Genomic DNA, 17,667 nt, shown 5'->3' with positions numbered 1-17,667 from the left:
TTAAACCAAATACATATACAAGTTTCTTCAGTTTGATTTGCTCTACATTATTTTTTTTAAGCCTATATGTGCGGTTCCTTTGATCTTTTACTTTCTTGCTCAAAAAAGACCATATGAGCAATGCATGTAGATAATTTAATACAAAGGATTAAAACTCCTTAAAAGTTTCAAGTAACAAATCTTAAAGGACAGATACCACAACTTTGGGGTGAAAAATGAAACTTTAGAAAACACGCCTACGAGCTCAAAGTTTGGCAGCAAAAGACTGTATGTCATCTACAGCATCAGGATATAAACACCTTTCTGGCATGCCTAGTTTTGATGTTAGTATTCACATAATACTTTCCCAGGTTCCTGAGAATGCATTTATAGAAGCTTTATCTGAAAAGGAAATTTAGTAAAAACTTTACTGTTAAAACCGCTTGGCTATTTCCAGTATCTATTTCCAAAGCTGTTTACTTAAAGAACACAGCAGTAATTACAGGTCACTGCTGAATGACAGCACGTTACAGCACATTCCATTATTTAGTTATACTTTAATCTCTCTGTAAAAACATATCATCAGTAGGTTAGAATCAGACTTCAGACTTGTAGTTACTCTTACAGCACTATGCTGTATTTCTTCTGATGAAGACATATTAGAGAAATTATCAGAACAGACTATTTCAGTTGGCAGGGACCTAACAATGACCATCTAGTCCAACTGCCTGGCCAACTCAAGCCTGACCAAAAGTTAAAGCACATCATTAAGGGCATTGTCCAAATGCCTCTTAAACACTGACAGGCTCAGGGCACCCACCACCTCTCTAGGAAGCCTGTGCCAGTGTTTGACTACCCCCTCGGTAAAGAAATGCTTCCTAGTGTCCAGTCTGAACCTCCCCTGGTGCATCCTGTTACTGGATACCAGGGAGAAGAGATCAGCACTCTAATGACCACTATGAAATCAAGGTTAATTTATGACTTCCATTAGTCAAAGGTGTTTTACTTACTTTGAACGTTGTTAGTCTTTATGGCCAAATTTTAGGCTCAACTTTCCTATGTCTACCCTCAGGTTGATTTCAGGTTTTCAGTAAGAGAGTAAACAGTTTCTCAGAAACTGTTAAATGATGAAGCAAAGTATTTGTCCACATGAAACTTATTTCAGTTTTTTCACTGAAAAGATCTCATGGACACATACTGGAAGAAGAAAGCTTGACATTTAAATTTCTCTGACTTCTCTGAAATTGAGATCCTAGTTTCGGCCAAATGTGGGCACAGATAACAAACTTGGAAGCTACTGAGAAACTAAGTAACATATCAGAGCAATTTAAGAATTGCTTAAGAATAACATTTAAACCATCTTAAAAATAATTTTAAAAAGCATAAATAAAATGTCCTCTGAATAGAATTCTACCAGAAACTCCAAGATACCCAAATTATTTTTATATGTCTTTTGGATAATTACTATGAGACAAGCATTTTAAAATACAATTTTACATGAAAAAAACTAAGTCTTAGAAAAACTAGCATCTCTCCACTACAACATACTTCTCTGTAAACTTAGAAAAGCAATTATCGAAGTCACTAAATCATTTAAAACGGACATGTCCTTGTGACATTCCACACCCAAAAAAAAGGGAAAAAGTCAAACATTGTGGTCAGATGTCACCTTCATTCTTTTTCTACTACCGAAGAGATCCTATTTAAATAAAATCTTTGGTGTCTAATTTAGCATGACAATGAAACCACGATACTGTGTTTAACATGAATCTGATGCTATGGCAATGAATATATTACTACAAATTCAGCAATACTGATTTGGTCTAATACCACACAGGAGAAAAGACTAATCAAAGTAAGTTCTCTTGGGAGGAATATTAAAAAAAAAGCCTCCCGAAACAACAGAGGATGTAGGGGTTGACGCCAGGATAGGAAGCTCAATTTCTGGTCCAATAGTTAAGGCTCTAAGAAGTACCTGAGAGTTTCAAGCCAGTTATTCAGTTGATTCATCCAGCAGTGGGAGTCTTCATGTTTGCAGCATCAAAAGGACAGAACAATCCTTGTACCAAAGGATAATCCAACACACCCTTCTAATGCACAAGAGGACCCTTTAGAACAGGACTATGGAAGTATGTTCTACCACTAGTTGTATTTTTTTATTGCAACACACTCAGATTCAGAATTTCTCCCATCCTACGACTTAACAACAAAAAGGCAAAGCTCTTTTTTTAGATAGTGTTATTCAAAAAAAAACATTGATAAGATGCTGAACAGACGCTGTACCTTTTGTCAAAAGTTCCCTGAAGTCCAACAGGCTTAAGAATTACAGAGTAAGCAAACCTTCTTCTCCTTTATAATTTCTGAAGTTTAGAAAAGCATCATGATACAGCGTTGACAAACATCTCAGCAACCCAAGTGCATAGTAAAGACCTATTGCTATAAGAAGCAGCAAAGATGGGGCTGAATAGGAAGATATCAAGCTTCCAAGATTTACTAGGAAAAAAGCATTAAAAAGAGCATGAAGATTACAAAAACATCAAATAGAACTTAATTCATAGGATGCTAGTTCTGGACAATAGAAGAACGTCACAGAATAATAGACAGCTTTCAAACTAGTTTTGTGAGGAGAAACCCAGGTATGTCTCCTTAAAACATGAAAAAAATGCCTATGCTTAGACTGAACCTGCTCTATATACTTGTGTTTTGTCTAAACTAGAACATGTAGCTGCGATGCAACAGAAGGGCAAATACTCCAAAAACCTAAACGGAGAAGGAGAACTAAAGCCTTTGCAATCATTCCTCCACAATTTGAATTCTTGTTGACAAAAAGCATCAATGGAAAATATGAAAAGCTATCTTTTTCTCATACATAAAAACATACACCAGACTTCTTTTAACTATAATACAAGAGCTTTTCTTAGATTACATTTCATTTTCATACATACAGTGTATCCAAATATTTTTACATTAAAAAAATCCATCAATAATCCTGCCAGTATGACAGAAATACCTACAAAGAAATTTTACATTAACATAGAGAACACTCTTTTAAACCGTTAGTTATTCATATTGATTCTCTTTGTATGATCTGCAGTTAACATGAAAAAAAGCATTAAGGCATCAGAGTGTATCCCAGATGAAATGTACTACTACTTTTTCATTAGTAGTCCAGTCTCTGCAGTTGTTACAATCTCCCAGCTGGATGTGGCTGGTATGACATTTGAACACTACAATCAACATGTGGTTGTACTTTCAAAACAGAATGCCTTTTAGTGTCTACACAAGTTCATTCACCTGAGTGAAAATAGGGATCATTGCAGTGACTTGGCATAATTTTGGAAGAACAACAATATACTGTTTATAGGATTCTCTATGCTTTAATATCTGAAATGAGAAGAAACTCTACTATTTGGCATCTGAAAGTTATCAGTGTCTCTGTAGCGTCAAAGTCCGTAAGAGCAGCACTGTTTTTTATTTCAAAGATTCTTTTGCAAGTAAAATCCAGGTATGTGCTTTATGCTCAGAAAAACTAGCAGCTTTAGACGCATTAAATTCCACAGACTTTCGACATTTGTTTTCTATACAGTTGCATATGCTGCATCTCTTCTGGTGAGATGCTAAAAATTAAAGATTTTGGATTTTCCATTATAAAAAGGTATTGAATGGAAAAAAAGGAGGAAAAGAGACCCCAAAAGAGTTCAACAAGCAGAAGATAAGCATGAGTAAAGGGAGAGAACTAAGGAAAAATCTGTCCAAACAACTCAAGTGAAGAGTTTGAGGGTAATACAGAAATTTAAAAAGTATCATTTCAGGTACTTGAAGAATGAAAAAAAGGAAGTAGGTTTTAAAAACAAACACTGAACAGACTGGGTACATCAGTCATCTGGAGGGCAGCTAAAGGATAACTGCAAAAGTCAGTCAAATACGATCCAAGGCTGACAGTAGAGAAGACAGACACCTCCAGGGCCTTTTTCAATGTTATTTTCAGCATTTGACAACACCCCAGAGAGAGATAAATTAAGAAACAGGAATTCAATACAAGTCTCCAAAAAGACAACATTAAATAAGAACTGAACAGAACTGTTAAGTGAGGGCAGAAAATGGAGACAGAAGAAAAAGACCTCTTTCACTTGGAGAAGACAGTGGGCATCGAGGAAGGCACATATCTACTATAGGGCTGTAGAGAAAAGCCCCACTGCAAATAACAGCGCAAGAACAGAGAAGACCACACAGGGAAAAGAAAGGACAGAATTCTGAGGGATACCAAAAACAGGATAGGAAGGGAGCTATTTTAAAAGCTTTACATTGCAAGTCATATTAAGGATAATTAGCTCAACATTCAAATAAGTATTTCATCATTTTGTTTGTGCTTTGCAAAGGAAGGTTGCCGTGACAACAAATGCAACCAGAACTTTGTTCTGAAAATCCAAGATATTTTATGTTTAACTATTAGCTCTAAAAGGCTTAAGTAAAGACGTATTATTCTTGAAAATATTTTTAGAAAGGCATTGTACATTCTAATTAGGTTTATTGCAAGTAGATAGAAATAATTATTATGTTATTACCCACTATATCTTAAGAAGCAGCTATGCTTCTGTGTAAGAAATTTGAAATTCAATAGCATGATGAAGGGAGAGGAAGAAAACCAGAAATATTAACCATTCTGTTAAGACATCACCAGCTCATAAGCAACAGCACTTTGTAAACACGCAGCCCAAGTTAAATCCCACAGCCACAAAAAGCATTCCTCGACTGCCATCTAGCCTCTGGTAATGAACCTACAAAAAAAAAACAAAACAACTGAACAGAGGGGAAACATTCTGCTTATCTTCCTACAGAATTCCAGCAAAACTTAAGAATGTTTTATTTTTTTTTTAATAGGCAGATGCTTTTAAGTAGAAAGTTTCTGATTTACTATAGAGCACAATAATAGAAAGCCATGAGCAGTAAGCATAAATAATAACAGAGAAGTAGCAGAGGCTGAGGAAAAGCAATCCCTTCTACTCATTGCTTCCAGCCTGTTTTCAGAAAAGTCTACTGATATTGGAAGTCCACAGTTACAGCTTGCCTACAAATAATGGAGCATTTTACACTGTAAAGCAGTATGTAATTGCTACAGATACTCTTAACTGACAAAAATAATTGTCAACAATTCTTACTCCACTGACTTAAACTTGTATTAATAGTGTGAGGTTCAGCTTAAAGGAAAATAGGGAGGCTTCAAATAACTCCCAGCTGAGAAAGGAACCAAAACAAACTCAAAATTCAGAGGAACACTATGGGCAGGGCTGCTACCAGGAAATCAATTAAGTTTCCACTGTGTAGAAAGTTTTAATTATACCCTAGCTAGATTTTTGGCATGATCTGAATATTACTTGTTACACAGCATTAACGTATTCTATTCTTATACAGTCAGCTTAATATACTTGTTTCTAATTAAAAAAACCAAAACAATCCTCAAATATATCCTAGCTATTTTTGAGTAATTCTATTTTGTCCAACCTCTAAATGAACTGCTAACAACATAGGAAGCATCCTGTCACTTACTTGCACTGCTGCAAAAGCATATTCTCACTACATCATCCTGATGCTTTTCAACAGTGTGAACCAAGAACACAAACCCACTGAAATGCTGTTTACTCAGGACTACCTCATATGTAGAAAAATGGCGCTTTGTTAAATTTCCAGTCTCAAGGAGGATGACAATTAGAGTTATAAGGTGATATCAGATTGCAGTTGGTATCAATATGCCCTGAATGCAACGTTAAGTGTTCTTGAAAAGAAAACAAGTTGAAGTGCATCCCATATGTAGAACTATAGGGACAGTAAGACTGAAATCGGGTGTACACATTTTATCCAGAAAGACCAAAACTGTATGTACTACAAAAACACTTTACCCCAACATACATAAAGGCACTGCCCCTCCCCTAAATTTCTGATGCTTCACAACAGCAAATAATTAATTTGGAGAAAGATTTGACATCAATGTTCCTATAACATATTAGGATACAATTATAGGTAATAAGGAAAAGTAAAAGGAAACTTGTGCCAATCTAGGTGGTTTTAATCAAGTTATCTGTAAATATTCAGAAACGCAGTTAGATGGGTTAGATGTATGTCTCAGTTTGTTATACATTTTTTAAAATTGCTTTTCTTGTTTACACTCTTAACTTTGAAAACTTTGAGACTACTACTACTGTTCTCTTTGGGCACATGTTACCTGCTTACTGTCTTTTGAAGATTCCCTAGCAATATGGAAAACAACATGTGAGACTTAAAAATTCAGCAATACAGTTAGATGAAGTCAACTAGAGTAATTCTGAAGTTCTTCTATTATTGAAAAGTTATGCTACTTGGTAGAATAAAGAGAAAAAATGAAAAGGAAGAGCTATAAGCTCACATTAAAATGTAACACTTGATATGCAGTTACCAACTCATGCAGAAGTCACTTACGAGCTTATAAAATAAAAGTGCTCATTTCTACCAGTATTTATACTCATAACTCACACAATACCACATCAGCTGCTGCTCTCTCTCCACCATAAAAATTCAAAGCTACTATTAACAGCTACCACAAATGAAACACAGGAGTACAAGTGAAGTTGGCTTACTTGATTTTACCAGCCAAAACAGCATGAGAAGATTTACTGTGTCAGTTCTGAATCAAGCAGCTCTCAAAGACATATATGCTTTCCCATCCCAAAGGAAAAAAGGTAATTTGCCATAAAAGCTTGTTCACAAAATGTCATGCCTCTCAAACCAACATCACAAGAGGTTTGTGCACTGCAATATAGTCATATAACCTCAATAATATTTGACAGCAGGGACATGTACATCACACAAGACACAGACAGAAACACCATTTTATTAAGTAATTCAGTTTCTCACTACCTCCCATTGCTGTAAGAGTTAAGCTCTGAAGCTTCAGAAGACTTTCATTATCTTAAGCTTACTTGCACTTGTACCTTTATTACAGCTGTAACAAAACAGTCCAAAATTTAAAAAGCCCAGCTTCTCATAGAAGAACAACTATGGCTTTGGCATTAACCTGCAGGAGAGAATGTACACCTAAAGAAAGAAGATAGGTGGAAGACAATACATAGAACACTTCACTCTACAGAAACAAATGTATTAGAAGTGCACACATTACAAGTCTGAATGCACATAATAAATTACTCATTTGAGAAATCAAACTGGCAATTTAAAGCTCACTGTAAAGTCATTTTGAGAAGTGAATTATTAAAAAAATTAAGGTAATTAACACTAAATTACTTGTAAATAACTAAATGGCTGTAAGTAATTAGTGATTGAACTAAACAATGCTATTTCAGCAAGCTTATTTTCTCTTTCTCTAAGAAGCAGAGCATATTTTAGCATACTTCACTATGAGTACCTATGCCTCTTGAACCAGGAAGCATTCTGTCCAGTCTCAGAAACTAATTCAAAATTGTCTTTTCCCCAGCTTCAGTCACAAGGGAAAAAATATAACAAAACAAACAAACAAAAAAATCTCATGAGACTTCAGAAATTACCTAGGAAGACAACAAAAATGCAATTATTTCACTTTCCAGCTAAAATTCTGGCCACATGTCAACAAAAGACAAAACAGATTCATTTCAATGAGATCCAGATTTCATACCAAGAGCAATTAAACTCTCAGCAAAGCAGCTAAGACCTACCTGTCTCTTCAAGCCAGATTTCAATTATTATTCCATAATCCCATATCCTTATAATTACATTGATGCTCACTATGTATATACCCAAAATACTGGCTTTATTTATTTCAGTAAAAAATATCATACAGCAAACACTCATATTGTTACTGAAGTTCTGTCTTTTTCTGACACAGGGTCTTGATATGACCTGATACTACAAAGAACACTAATAAAAGTTTCCTGTCTACACCTATTTGCCAAAATGAAATTGCTTTAAAAGTAAAAAAAACAAAAACAACGAATGAAATTGCTTTAAAAGTAAAAAAAAACAAAACAAACAACAACATACAACCAAACACCACAACAAATTATTCTCTACAGAGTATTAAAGAAGCCAAAGTTAGTGGAGGATTTTCAGTTTGAATTTTTACTTCTTCCAGACTACTACACACTAGAATATTGTAGCATCTTTAAAAAAAAAAAGAGCACATACCTCAGAGCAATACACACAATAACTGTATTATCTATCCTATTCTTAATGTAAATAAGAACTTTGACTTTCCAAAAGCATTCAAAGCTTCACTGAACAAACACATAATAAAGCTTATGTTTCTCATGTGTCTACTTTCATACAATGGACAGGAGAAAACAGAACAGCTCAAACCTTGCTACAGCAAAAGAGTGCTTCATAATCAGTTAAGCAAAGGAGCAATGAGACTCCAGTTAGGATCCATGTTTTAGGCTGCACTGCTTACATGTACGTTGAGCAGTATTTCCAGACAAAAACCTCATGAAAGCTAAAATGTAGCAAGGTTGATCTACTAGGCTATAGTCCAAATTCTCACTCCAAGGAACAGGAGAAAAAAATAATTGCATTTCCTGTACTCTGAAGTAAAATTACTTAAGTCCTAAGCAGCTATTTCAAAGATCATCATAGAAATCAGACATTCTGCCCTTCAGATGCGTAACTACCAGTCTTCTACTGAGGGAATGCTAACCCTCTCAGCTGCTAATTGAATAGGCACAAGCAAGCAGCATACTAATACAGTCTGCCCCTCCAATGAAACAGAATTCATCTACAGGAACTAAAACCTCTTGAAAATCCTGGTTTCAGCTTGGCTCTGTAAATTGTAAAGTTTTTTTGTTTAATGAAGACAGTTATATTACAATCATAAGCACAATTCAAACCTAGAGACACAGCAAATGTGTAGACCCACATTAACATTTGTTGTTTTTTTCTCCCCCCACCCTCCCTTTTTTCTGTAATCTAACTCTTAATTTTGTTTGCAAGGCTTCTTTATTTTTAAACAATTGTAATCTAGGCTTCATTTATCACTACTCACTCAGTGGCAGTGAAAAGGAAAGTCATTTTAATTATAACCCCTAACTTGGTCCCTGACCCAAAGTTAGCTAGCAATAGAATTGATGAAAGCCTGTGTTAACAACACACCAACCAACCACAAAACAAAACGAAAGAACAAGCCAAACAAACAAAAAAAAACCAACACAAAACACAGCACAAGTTGTACCCCACATTGTTGAGCAGCTTTCTACAGTGAAACAGTAAAGCAACTCGGTGTTAAACTAGGTAGCTGAAACACAGGACATGAGCAAACAGTACAGCTAAATATTAAGTGAGAATACCTACATACAGATATTGTTTATGTTGCTAATTTACAGAGCCATCACAACCACATTGCTAAGCATCAATCTTCTCACACAGAACTGAGCAGAAAGAGCATCAGTGATTTGGTGCTCAGCAGCAAAGACCAGTTGTTGAAAGGAGTATAAGGAATACCAATGAAATAAATGCCTAAAAATTTGAAATGAATTCAACTCTTAGGACATTAACCAGTGTTAAGCTTTCAAAACTGGAAATGAAGCAAAAGTAGGGATAGTGGAATACGTTATTTTCTGTTACAAATTTAGAGAGTAAAAACATTTTCATCCTGACAAGGTCTCAAAAAACCACACATCCTACTTCGGTGTAAGTATAGTCTTACGAGGGGTTATTTAGATTTGTATAGCTTTTACACCTCCAGCAATGGATTGCACATTTTCTCCATACCTGTTGGCTCAATTAATTAAGAGCAAAAGTACTGTCCTAAAAAGCCAAATTTACTTCACCCCTGCCCCCCCTCCATGTCCTTAAAACCAAGTTTTACTGAGAATAGCAAAGATATCTGCTTTTCTTCTCCCAAAAAAGGAACAAAAAGATTGAGTAGCCAGCAAGCTCCTTCCACTGTCTTCCCATTCTGGTTACCATTCCAGAAGTCTAGTTAAAAATCACCTCTGCAAAAGATGCCTTTTCAAAGATGGTCAAAACACTTCTAATCTAGGATTACTCAATAAGGGCTGCGCTGCCATCTACAGAAAACTTTAGGAAAAGCATTTAATATTTGTTGACACTAAGGATGATACAGCTTAAAAGACTAACAATACAAAAGCGGGATGGAAATAAAAAAAAAGGGTGAATTTTGCACTACCAATTACTCACCATCTAATTACCTGAATTGTTATTCAGCCACATTGCTTCTACTCACCCCAGCCTGCTGCCACAGAAACTCCAGAACCAGATAGCTGCTTTGGAGACTTCCCTGGGAATATTAATTCCAAGGGGCAGTCAGGCTGGCATTAGCTTAAGCACTCAAAATTCTTAAGTCTGACTCTTATCAACTGGATTTTGACACACAGACATTAACTGCTTCTACCCTCACCACACTAGAGGACAGAAACTGCATAATTTGATCACATATCTCCCAGCAATCAAAACATCTGATGTGCTGACTAATCACAATAATTATTCTCAAAGCCTTCAGTTCTATTTTTTTAACCTGTCTTTATATTCACTGTCTGCAGAGAAGAGGAAAAACATGGAACAAAAGCTTACATTAACCTACCCAAGAACATAATTCTTCAGAAATAATGTAAAACTGTTTCAGAAATTCTTTTGCATCTTCAGATTAAAAACAACGTTTAATCCTTAGGCTAAAGAAATCAAATATATCACGCTTTCTATCAAAAACAAGCGGCACAGAGGAAAAAACAACAAATAAAAACCCAACACTAAAGGCAACTCAGCCAACATTCCACAGCTACAGTTTCCCCTCAAAAACCAAGCTGACTGAAAATACATTTCTGCCTTGTAAAAGTCAAAGATGTATTATTGATGTTTCTCTCATTTAAGATAGAGATTTACACTACAGTAAGCACTGTAATTCTGGAACAGCACTAAAAGGATAAAAATCAAAATGGGTGGAAAACACTGTTGAATCTAGAAAGTCATGTGTAAGTCTTGCAACCTCTGCCTTTTTCCACTTCCTCAACACCTAGTTAGTTCATTCTTCCATTTTTAAGCCCTCACTGAAAGCTATTTACTTCCAATAAAGGAAGAAATAAACCAAAATTGTGAACAAAAAAATCAAAAGCTAATTTACCTCTGCTCCAAAAGGCTTATAACAGCTTCAGTCATTCAGAACATTGATTGACTATCAATTCATACACATGCACAAATTAATGCATGGAGGTCACATGTATCAAAAACCTAGATACATAGTCCAAAAGCATAGGCAAGTAATGTATTTGACTTGTTTGATAAATTACACTGTATGCAAAAATATCTATATTTAAAATTTACCAAAGACAAAGTTTAAAAACTTCCCTTTTTTCCTAGCATGTGCATGCATGTGTCTGGGGAAAAGGTTGTTTGTTTTTGTAGTGACCTACATTAAATGTTTTTGTCCACTATAAACACCAATAAAGCTACAAAGCTCATACTGGAAAAGTCTCGAGCTGCTTTTCCAAGCTGGCCATAATTCCCACAAAAAGTTAATAACCATTTCTGGACTCTTAAGCACTACATGCCAACAACATAATTTAAGACAGAAAGCAAACAATACCACAAGCAGATGAAAATATATTAGGAACTTGTATGCAGTTACACATAAAAATATAATGACACAGCTATGCCCAATTTTCAGGAGAAATCTCTGCTGTTCTGCTCTTTGGCTACAGCAGACAACCCAACTAAAATTAAAAATCAAAGTCTTGAGTGTGTGTCACAAAGAGATGAAGGACAGATAGAGTTTTCCTCACACCCACCAAAATCACAAAGGTGGCTCCCTGACCTCCGCCGGAAGGTCACAGCACTGCAACAACTCTCCATCCATTCTTTAGACTGAAAGATCTTTCTTGCAAATTAGTTACGTTTAGCAAAAAGAAGAAGGTTGTTATGCATCTTATGTATTGCATTTGAGACATAGAGTCCCGCTACAGTGAGGTGAAATCAGGTATCTACTGTAAAGATTCTGTGCTTGAACAAACTGAGAAATCAAAATAAACTTCAGTTCAAAGTGGTCCTATACGTATACAGTATAGAAACAAGACCATGAAAGAAGTGAGATAGGAGTGAAAAAGTAAGAAATAGCTATTGCCTAAGTTTAGAGATTGGTAGGAGACATTTAACCTATCATTTACAGAAATTTAATTCCTTTATTCTTTATGAGCACTACCAGGAGATTGTGTAAGGAAGGACCTGTTCTGTGTTAACTTGAGAATAAGGGGGAGAAAAAAAAAAGTATGTAAACAGCCTAATTAAGGTTACCTGTCCAGAAACAGGAGTTCCTAAACAATTAGTTTCAAAAAGCTATCAACTACAGAGGAAAGAGGAAAAAATTATGAAGTAAAAAATAAATTAATTCTGTTTTAAAAATGCACTTAAAAAGCAATAAACTCAACATACTACAATTATGAAAGTTATGCATATAAATACATACTATGCTGTTCATTTCTGACGACTCATAACTTCCACATGGATGAACACTTCCAATAGGTTCCAACCCTTCTTCATCCCACATATACGTGCCATCAGAGCTGTCAGATGGAGAAAGCTCAAAAGAGGACCCAGCTCTGTAATTCACCTCTGGAGAAATCACGTTCTCGGCAGTATGCTTTGTGCTTTCACTGTTGTCATCCACTGCTTAAAGAAAACAGGAATAGTTAAGATTCCAAAACCAACCCACCATTACAAAAATAAAAGTTAAGGTGCGTATTATTGATGCATTAACTTTTCTGAAACTGTGCTGTTACAGAAATATCTGAAAACATTCTACAGTATTTTTCACTCAGCCTAGAGGGGGAAAAAAGCTCAAGCTGGTTTGGTTGCTGCAACTAAGTATCCTTCCAAACTACATCTTTGCTAGCCTTTCACACTGCACTAATTCAGCCATCATGAAAGCTATTTTCTAGAATTCTGTATCTTTTTAACACATTAGAAGGTGGGTCCAAAAGTAGCTCCTTTGGATCCAAACTTTCAACTGCAACTTCTCTCAAAACAAATGTGCATTATGAGAAGCCCATGAGAGACTTGAATAATGTGGCTTTTAAACATCTTCTGTCTCTTCCACAGATTTTTAAATAATTATTATAGCATGCATCTGGAAAAACAAAAAACCAGCCTGTGCCCAAAAGTGACATTCCTATTTATAATTTAACTGATTTAATTACATACCCTACACTTACTCCCACTACACAGAAGCAGTTACAGCTGTTCTATGCCTACAGAGGGGGGGGTGTGTGGGGTGTGAGAAATTTTCTTAAAAGACCACCAGTCCAGAGAAATGAATAGCAAAGCAAGGACATGAGGAATCCCACAACCATACCACAAGCGTGGTTAAACAAGGTATCATTCATTCTTATCCTGAAGAAAAAGAGCTCTTCAAAGACATGCTTGGGAAAGAAAACTATCATGAAGGAAAAGCACTGTAAGAAAAATAAGTGGGCCAGCATAGAGCCAAGTTCCATTCTGAAACAATTCACAAGCAACAGGCAATTATATAAACCAACTTAATTACAGTTACAGCATCTTCATTTTGTACCTAGAATTTCAAACAGAACATGAAGTATTTACCAGACACATTTAGATCAAGCCAGTCATCAGCATTACAGCAAGATCCTCCACTTTCCTTGAGAGAAGTGAACGGCTCGATGGATGTTATGCTCCTGTGCTCTAATTCCTGAAGGCTTTTCTCCTTTTGCTGTATTTGTATAGTTCTGTTTGGGTCTTCTATGTCTATGAAATCATCACTGAAGTCTTCACTCAAATCATTTTTTTCAGAAGATGACAAAGAAGATATCGATATTTCATCTCCATCGTCACTCATACACATGACTTTTGACCCATGTTTTCCCATACTTTCATGCAGGCCCTCATCAGATCCTGTTCTTTGAGCGTTGCTCTCTCTAATACTGTTTTTCTCAATTGCTCTTGTAATATTTGCTGAAATTTCAGAGTTGTCCACAGTGCATGTGTCAGGAGTTGTACTTTTGCTGCCATCCACAACGACATTCCCAGCAAATCGCTGGCTGGTAGGCTTCAGCAGAGAAGGCCGACTTAATCTGTACCCAAAAGAAGGTGCTGACCCAGATCCATTTGACACTGGGGGCTTCTTTGAAGGTGTCGACATACCAGAGTAGGTCCTGGTAAATCCATACTTCATAGGTTCATTTCCATTGGGTACATCCAACTGACGTGCATTTCTTGACAACAAGGTCGATCTCTGAGGTGTCCTGGCAGCTAGATTTTGACTATGATAAGGCCTTGTAAGATCCACAGCTTTATTAAAGGAATGTGACCTTGTTAAAGATGCAGTGGGAAGGAAAGAATTCTGAATGGAATGTGAAAAACTTTGTGACCTTACCATTTTTTCAGAGGAAAAAGCTGTGCTATTGTCTGTAGATTGAGCCAGACTTTCTCCTGAACTTGTCCTTGTGGCACTAGAATTAGCTCTAGGCCTCTGCAAACCTACCATGGGCCTATTTCCATAAAATCCATTTAGATGTGACTTTGGAGCATTGAGTCCAGAGTACGAGGTCCTTCCTGACAGGGTACCTTTGGCAAATTTTGCTGAACTAGAGAGTCCAGGCAAAGACTTTGGGTTTAATTCCTCAGTAGAAGATACAAACATATTGGTTTGCTTTGCTGCTTTTGATGCAACTGAAGCAGTATTGTTCAAACCCACCCTGAGCACATCATTACCCAATGCTCCTTGAGAATGAGAATACTTCTCAGAATCAATTAGTTTTTCATTACTGTTATGTTTAGAGTTGGTCTGTCTCTCGTTTTGATCATGAATTTGATATTTATTTGATTTTTTCCAGTTGAAAGAAAAGGAAGACATGCGAACAGTGCCATTGTGCTTGCCAAAGTTTTTGCCACCATTATTCCCTGCTAAACTAACAGCCGTCCCATTTGGCACAGGTTGCAAAACACTTCCTAAAGTTTTCGTTCCATATTTCGGTAGCCTGGAAACCAAGGATGTCCTGATTTGATTTTTTTCTTCCATGAGCTGTTGGGCACATTGGTCCTTAAAGGGTGCTTGAATCTAAGGAAAAGAAAAAAAAATTAGACCTGAATCAACCACACATTAAACAACGTAATTTTATATTCATTTTCATCTGTTTACTACATTTCTGTGCTTAACATGGTGATACACAGTAACCCATACAAATTTTGTGAACTCCACAGAAATCCCTGTCACTAGCAGCTACTTGGCAGTAATATGTTATTCAGGTCGCACCTCCCTCCCCCCACTTTTGCTCTTCATCTAAACTGCCTTTTTCTTCTTCCTTTTGAAATCTATAAAATAAGCTTAAAAAGGGGTTGGAATGTCGGTTTGGGTTGTTTTTTTTTTTTCCATTTACCTTATTTGATCAGCAAACTGAATTTTTCAACTGTGTTATAATTGTTAAATTACACATTTACAACTCCCTATTTAAAAAAATCCAACAAAGAGAACACAGCACAAACCTGTGGTCAGCAATGTAAAACTTTAAGAACTATAATGTAAAATCCGACTACAAGCTAATTTTTGGGAAATCATTTTTTTCAGTTTCACCAACATCCATGTTATCAGATACCAAATAATCACTCATCATCCACCTTCACCACAGCATTTTTTATTTTTTTTCCATATCTTATCAATATCCCCCAATTCAAGATGAACATTCCCAGCCATTTTTTCCTCTTTGTATGGAAACTGCAGCCTATTTTGGTCATCTTCTTGTTTGTGCACAAGACTTGAGGTACAGGGCAACAGTTGCATAAGGTCAGTGTTAGTAAGCGAATCCAAAAGTTTTACTTCTGTGCAGTCATACGTGAACACATAACCCTCACTACAAGAGTATAAGATAAAAACCATAATTATAATATCCATACATTCCCTTGTATCTCGAATTTCACTCCCATCCAGCTGATTTGGAATGCAGAGACTCCACTACAGTCTCTAATGAAGTTTTGTTATATCTCAAGTTACAGTCATATCATTTTGTCAATTTTATAATCACACTTAGTTTATAAAGCCATATCTGCTTTACAGACATCTTTGCCTCAAAAATTTTTTGCCTTGAGAATTCCAATTTCCTTGCTTTGATATGCCGCTTTTTGTTTCTTCCACACTTATCTACATACCCACCCTATTATTTGGACAACTAAATATGCCTGTATCACCCTTCTGTATGGCACTTGGTCTGTTTTGCCTGGCTATACAGTACAACCTACTTGTCTAAACGCTATTATTAAAGACTTGCAATTCAGACAATAAGGCCTTGAGAAGTCTCCAAGTTTCAATGTTGCATCTTAAGAAAAGTTTTACTCTTCTATTAAATTCTGTATTTACAAGACCAGGTTTCTGTTATTTCAAGAGAGTTATAACAGGATATCTTGCTCTTGCTAGCCTGCATTTTTTGTTTTCATCAGTTCCACCCATTGGTCTTACAATGGTGTACAGACACAGAAATTCAGTCATTCATATGTTATTCCCTGAAACTATATGTCGTGTTTCTTTTCAGACCTACACACAGCTGGCAGGACTGAAAAAACCCATGAAACTTTTTAAGCCATAGCAATCATGAGAATCAACCCACAGCAAGTAACATTATACTTAGTCAAGGTACAGAACATACCTTGTGTAACCACAGCAAGCAGTAAAGTGAGTCACTCCCCAAGCTGCAAGACCTCACTAACAAACACTTAAGATAAAATCAAAGTGGCCTTAAATTCATGCTAACTGAAGTACCCTTAGGATTTTGTAAATGAATAGGATGCCCCACAGCTGTACTTCTGGAAGTAAATCTACATTAAAAAGAGAAACATACACATAGACATGGCTTTTTAGGGGCTCCTAAGGTAGTGAAAATATCCTACAACTGGTAGAGCACATTTCCATTTAGAAACGCAAAAATCCAGCTTTTTCACATAGTAAGTGAATTCTTGCACACCAAGACATAACCCTCACCTAGGTATACAAAGCAGCACAAAAGTATTTCCCCCGAGCAACAGCAAAACATTTAACTCATTATGTGTAATATGTGCCTGTACATGGATTTAGGTGTCTAATGTTAGACTTATCTCAAAAACATTATGACCAACATCAACAAAGAAAAACATTTACAATCTCATTCACGACTCTGTACCCATAAAAAAGAAACTTGCCTACAGTATACCTGTATATCTTGGAAATGAAAAAAATCATTATGCTTTAATATCAAACACCAACAAAGATAATTACTTTGTTGTATATACACAGTAAAGGCAATAAAGTACACGTAAAAAAACAACTCCATGCATAAAAAAATGGCCTTTAACATCACGATGAATTAATTCATAGCAAGCATCATACTGCAGATCTATCAAAAGATATCCCAACTCTAGCAAAAAGGCTCAAGTCTCCTAAAGAATCTTCCAAATTAAAAAAGTTATATTAGAAAGCTGCTAATTTAACTTTCATGCTTTATGGATAATTCCCTTTTCACATCTGTCTACCCTCTCTTAGGTGACTGCAAAATTTAAATGAGGCCATTTAATTAGATTACTTTAATCCTCCACCAAGTGCTGCAAATTAAACTTGAAAGGAAGACCTTTCAGTTCTCTAGGAAGGGTGCTTGCTCATTTATCCTTAATTAGGAAAAGACAAAACATTATCTTCAAGAAAACTGTACTGATTGCTTAAAACACTTCAGATAATTAAATTAAGAG

General features: G+C 35.9%; 1 protein-coding gene across 1 annotated transcript in view; it reads right to left on the bottom strand.

Annotated features, from left to right (window-relative positions):
• Positions 1-15,011, bottom strand: part of CCSER2 (coiled-coil serine-rich protein 2) — a 54,113-nt gene extending 39,102 nt beyond the window's left edge. Inside the window, exons 1-2 of the mRNA XM_009893027.1 lie at positions 13,543-15,011; positions 12,410-12,612 (exon numbers count right to left, since the gene is read on the bottom strand). Coding sequence (XP_009891329.1) covers positions 12,410-12,612; positions 13,543-14,977 — 1,638 coding nt within the window. The 5' untranslated portion in view covers positions 14,978-15,011. The remainder of the gene's footprint in view (positions 1-12,409; positions 12,613-13,542) is intronic.
• Positions 15,012-17,667: the final 2,656 nt, after the last annotated feature.

The sequence above is a fragment of the Charadrius vociferus genome, unplaced genomic scaffold, assembly GCF_000708025.1.
Source record: "Charadrius vociferus isolate BGI_N301 unplaced genomic scaffold, ASM70802v2 scaffold429, whole genome shotgun sequence".
Classification (NCBI taxonomy): domain Eukaryota; kingdom Metazoa; phylum Chordata; class Aves; order Charadriiformes; family Charadriidae; genus Charadrius; species Charadrius vociferus.
This window is presented reverse-complemented; position numbering and strand designations above follow the sequence as displayed.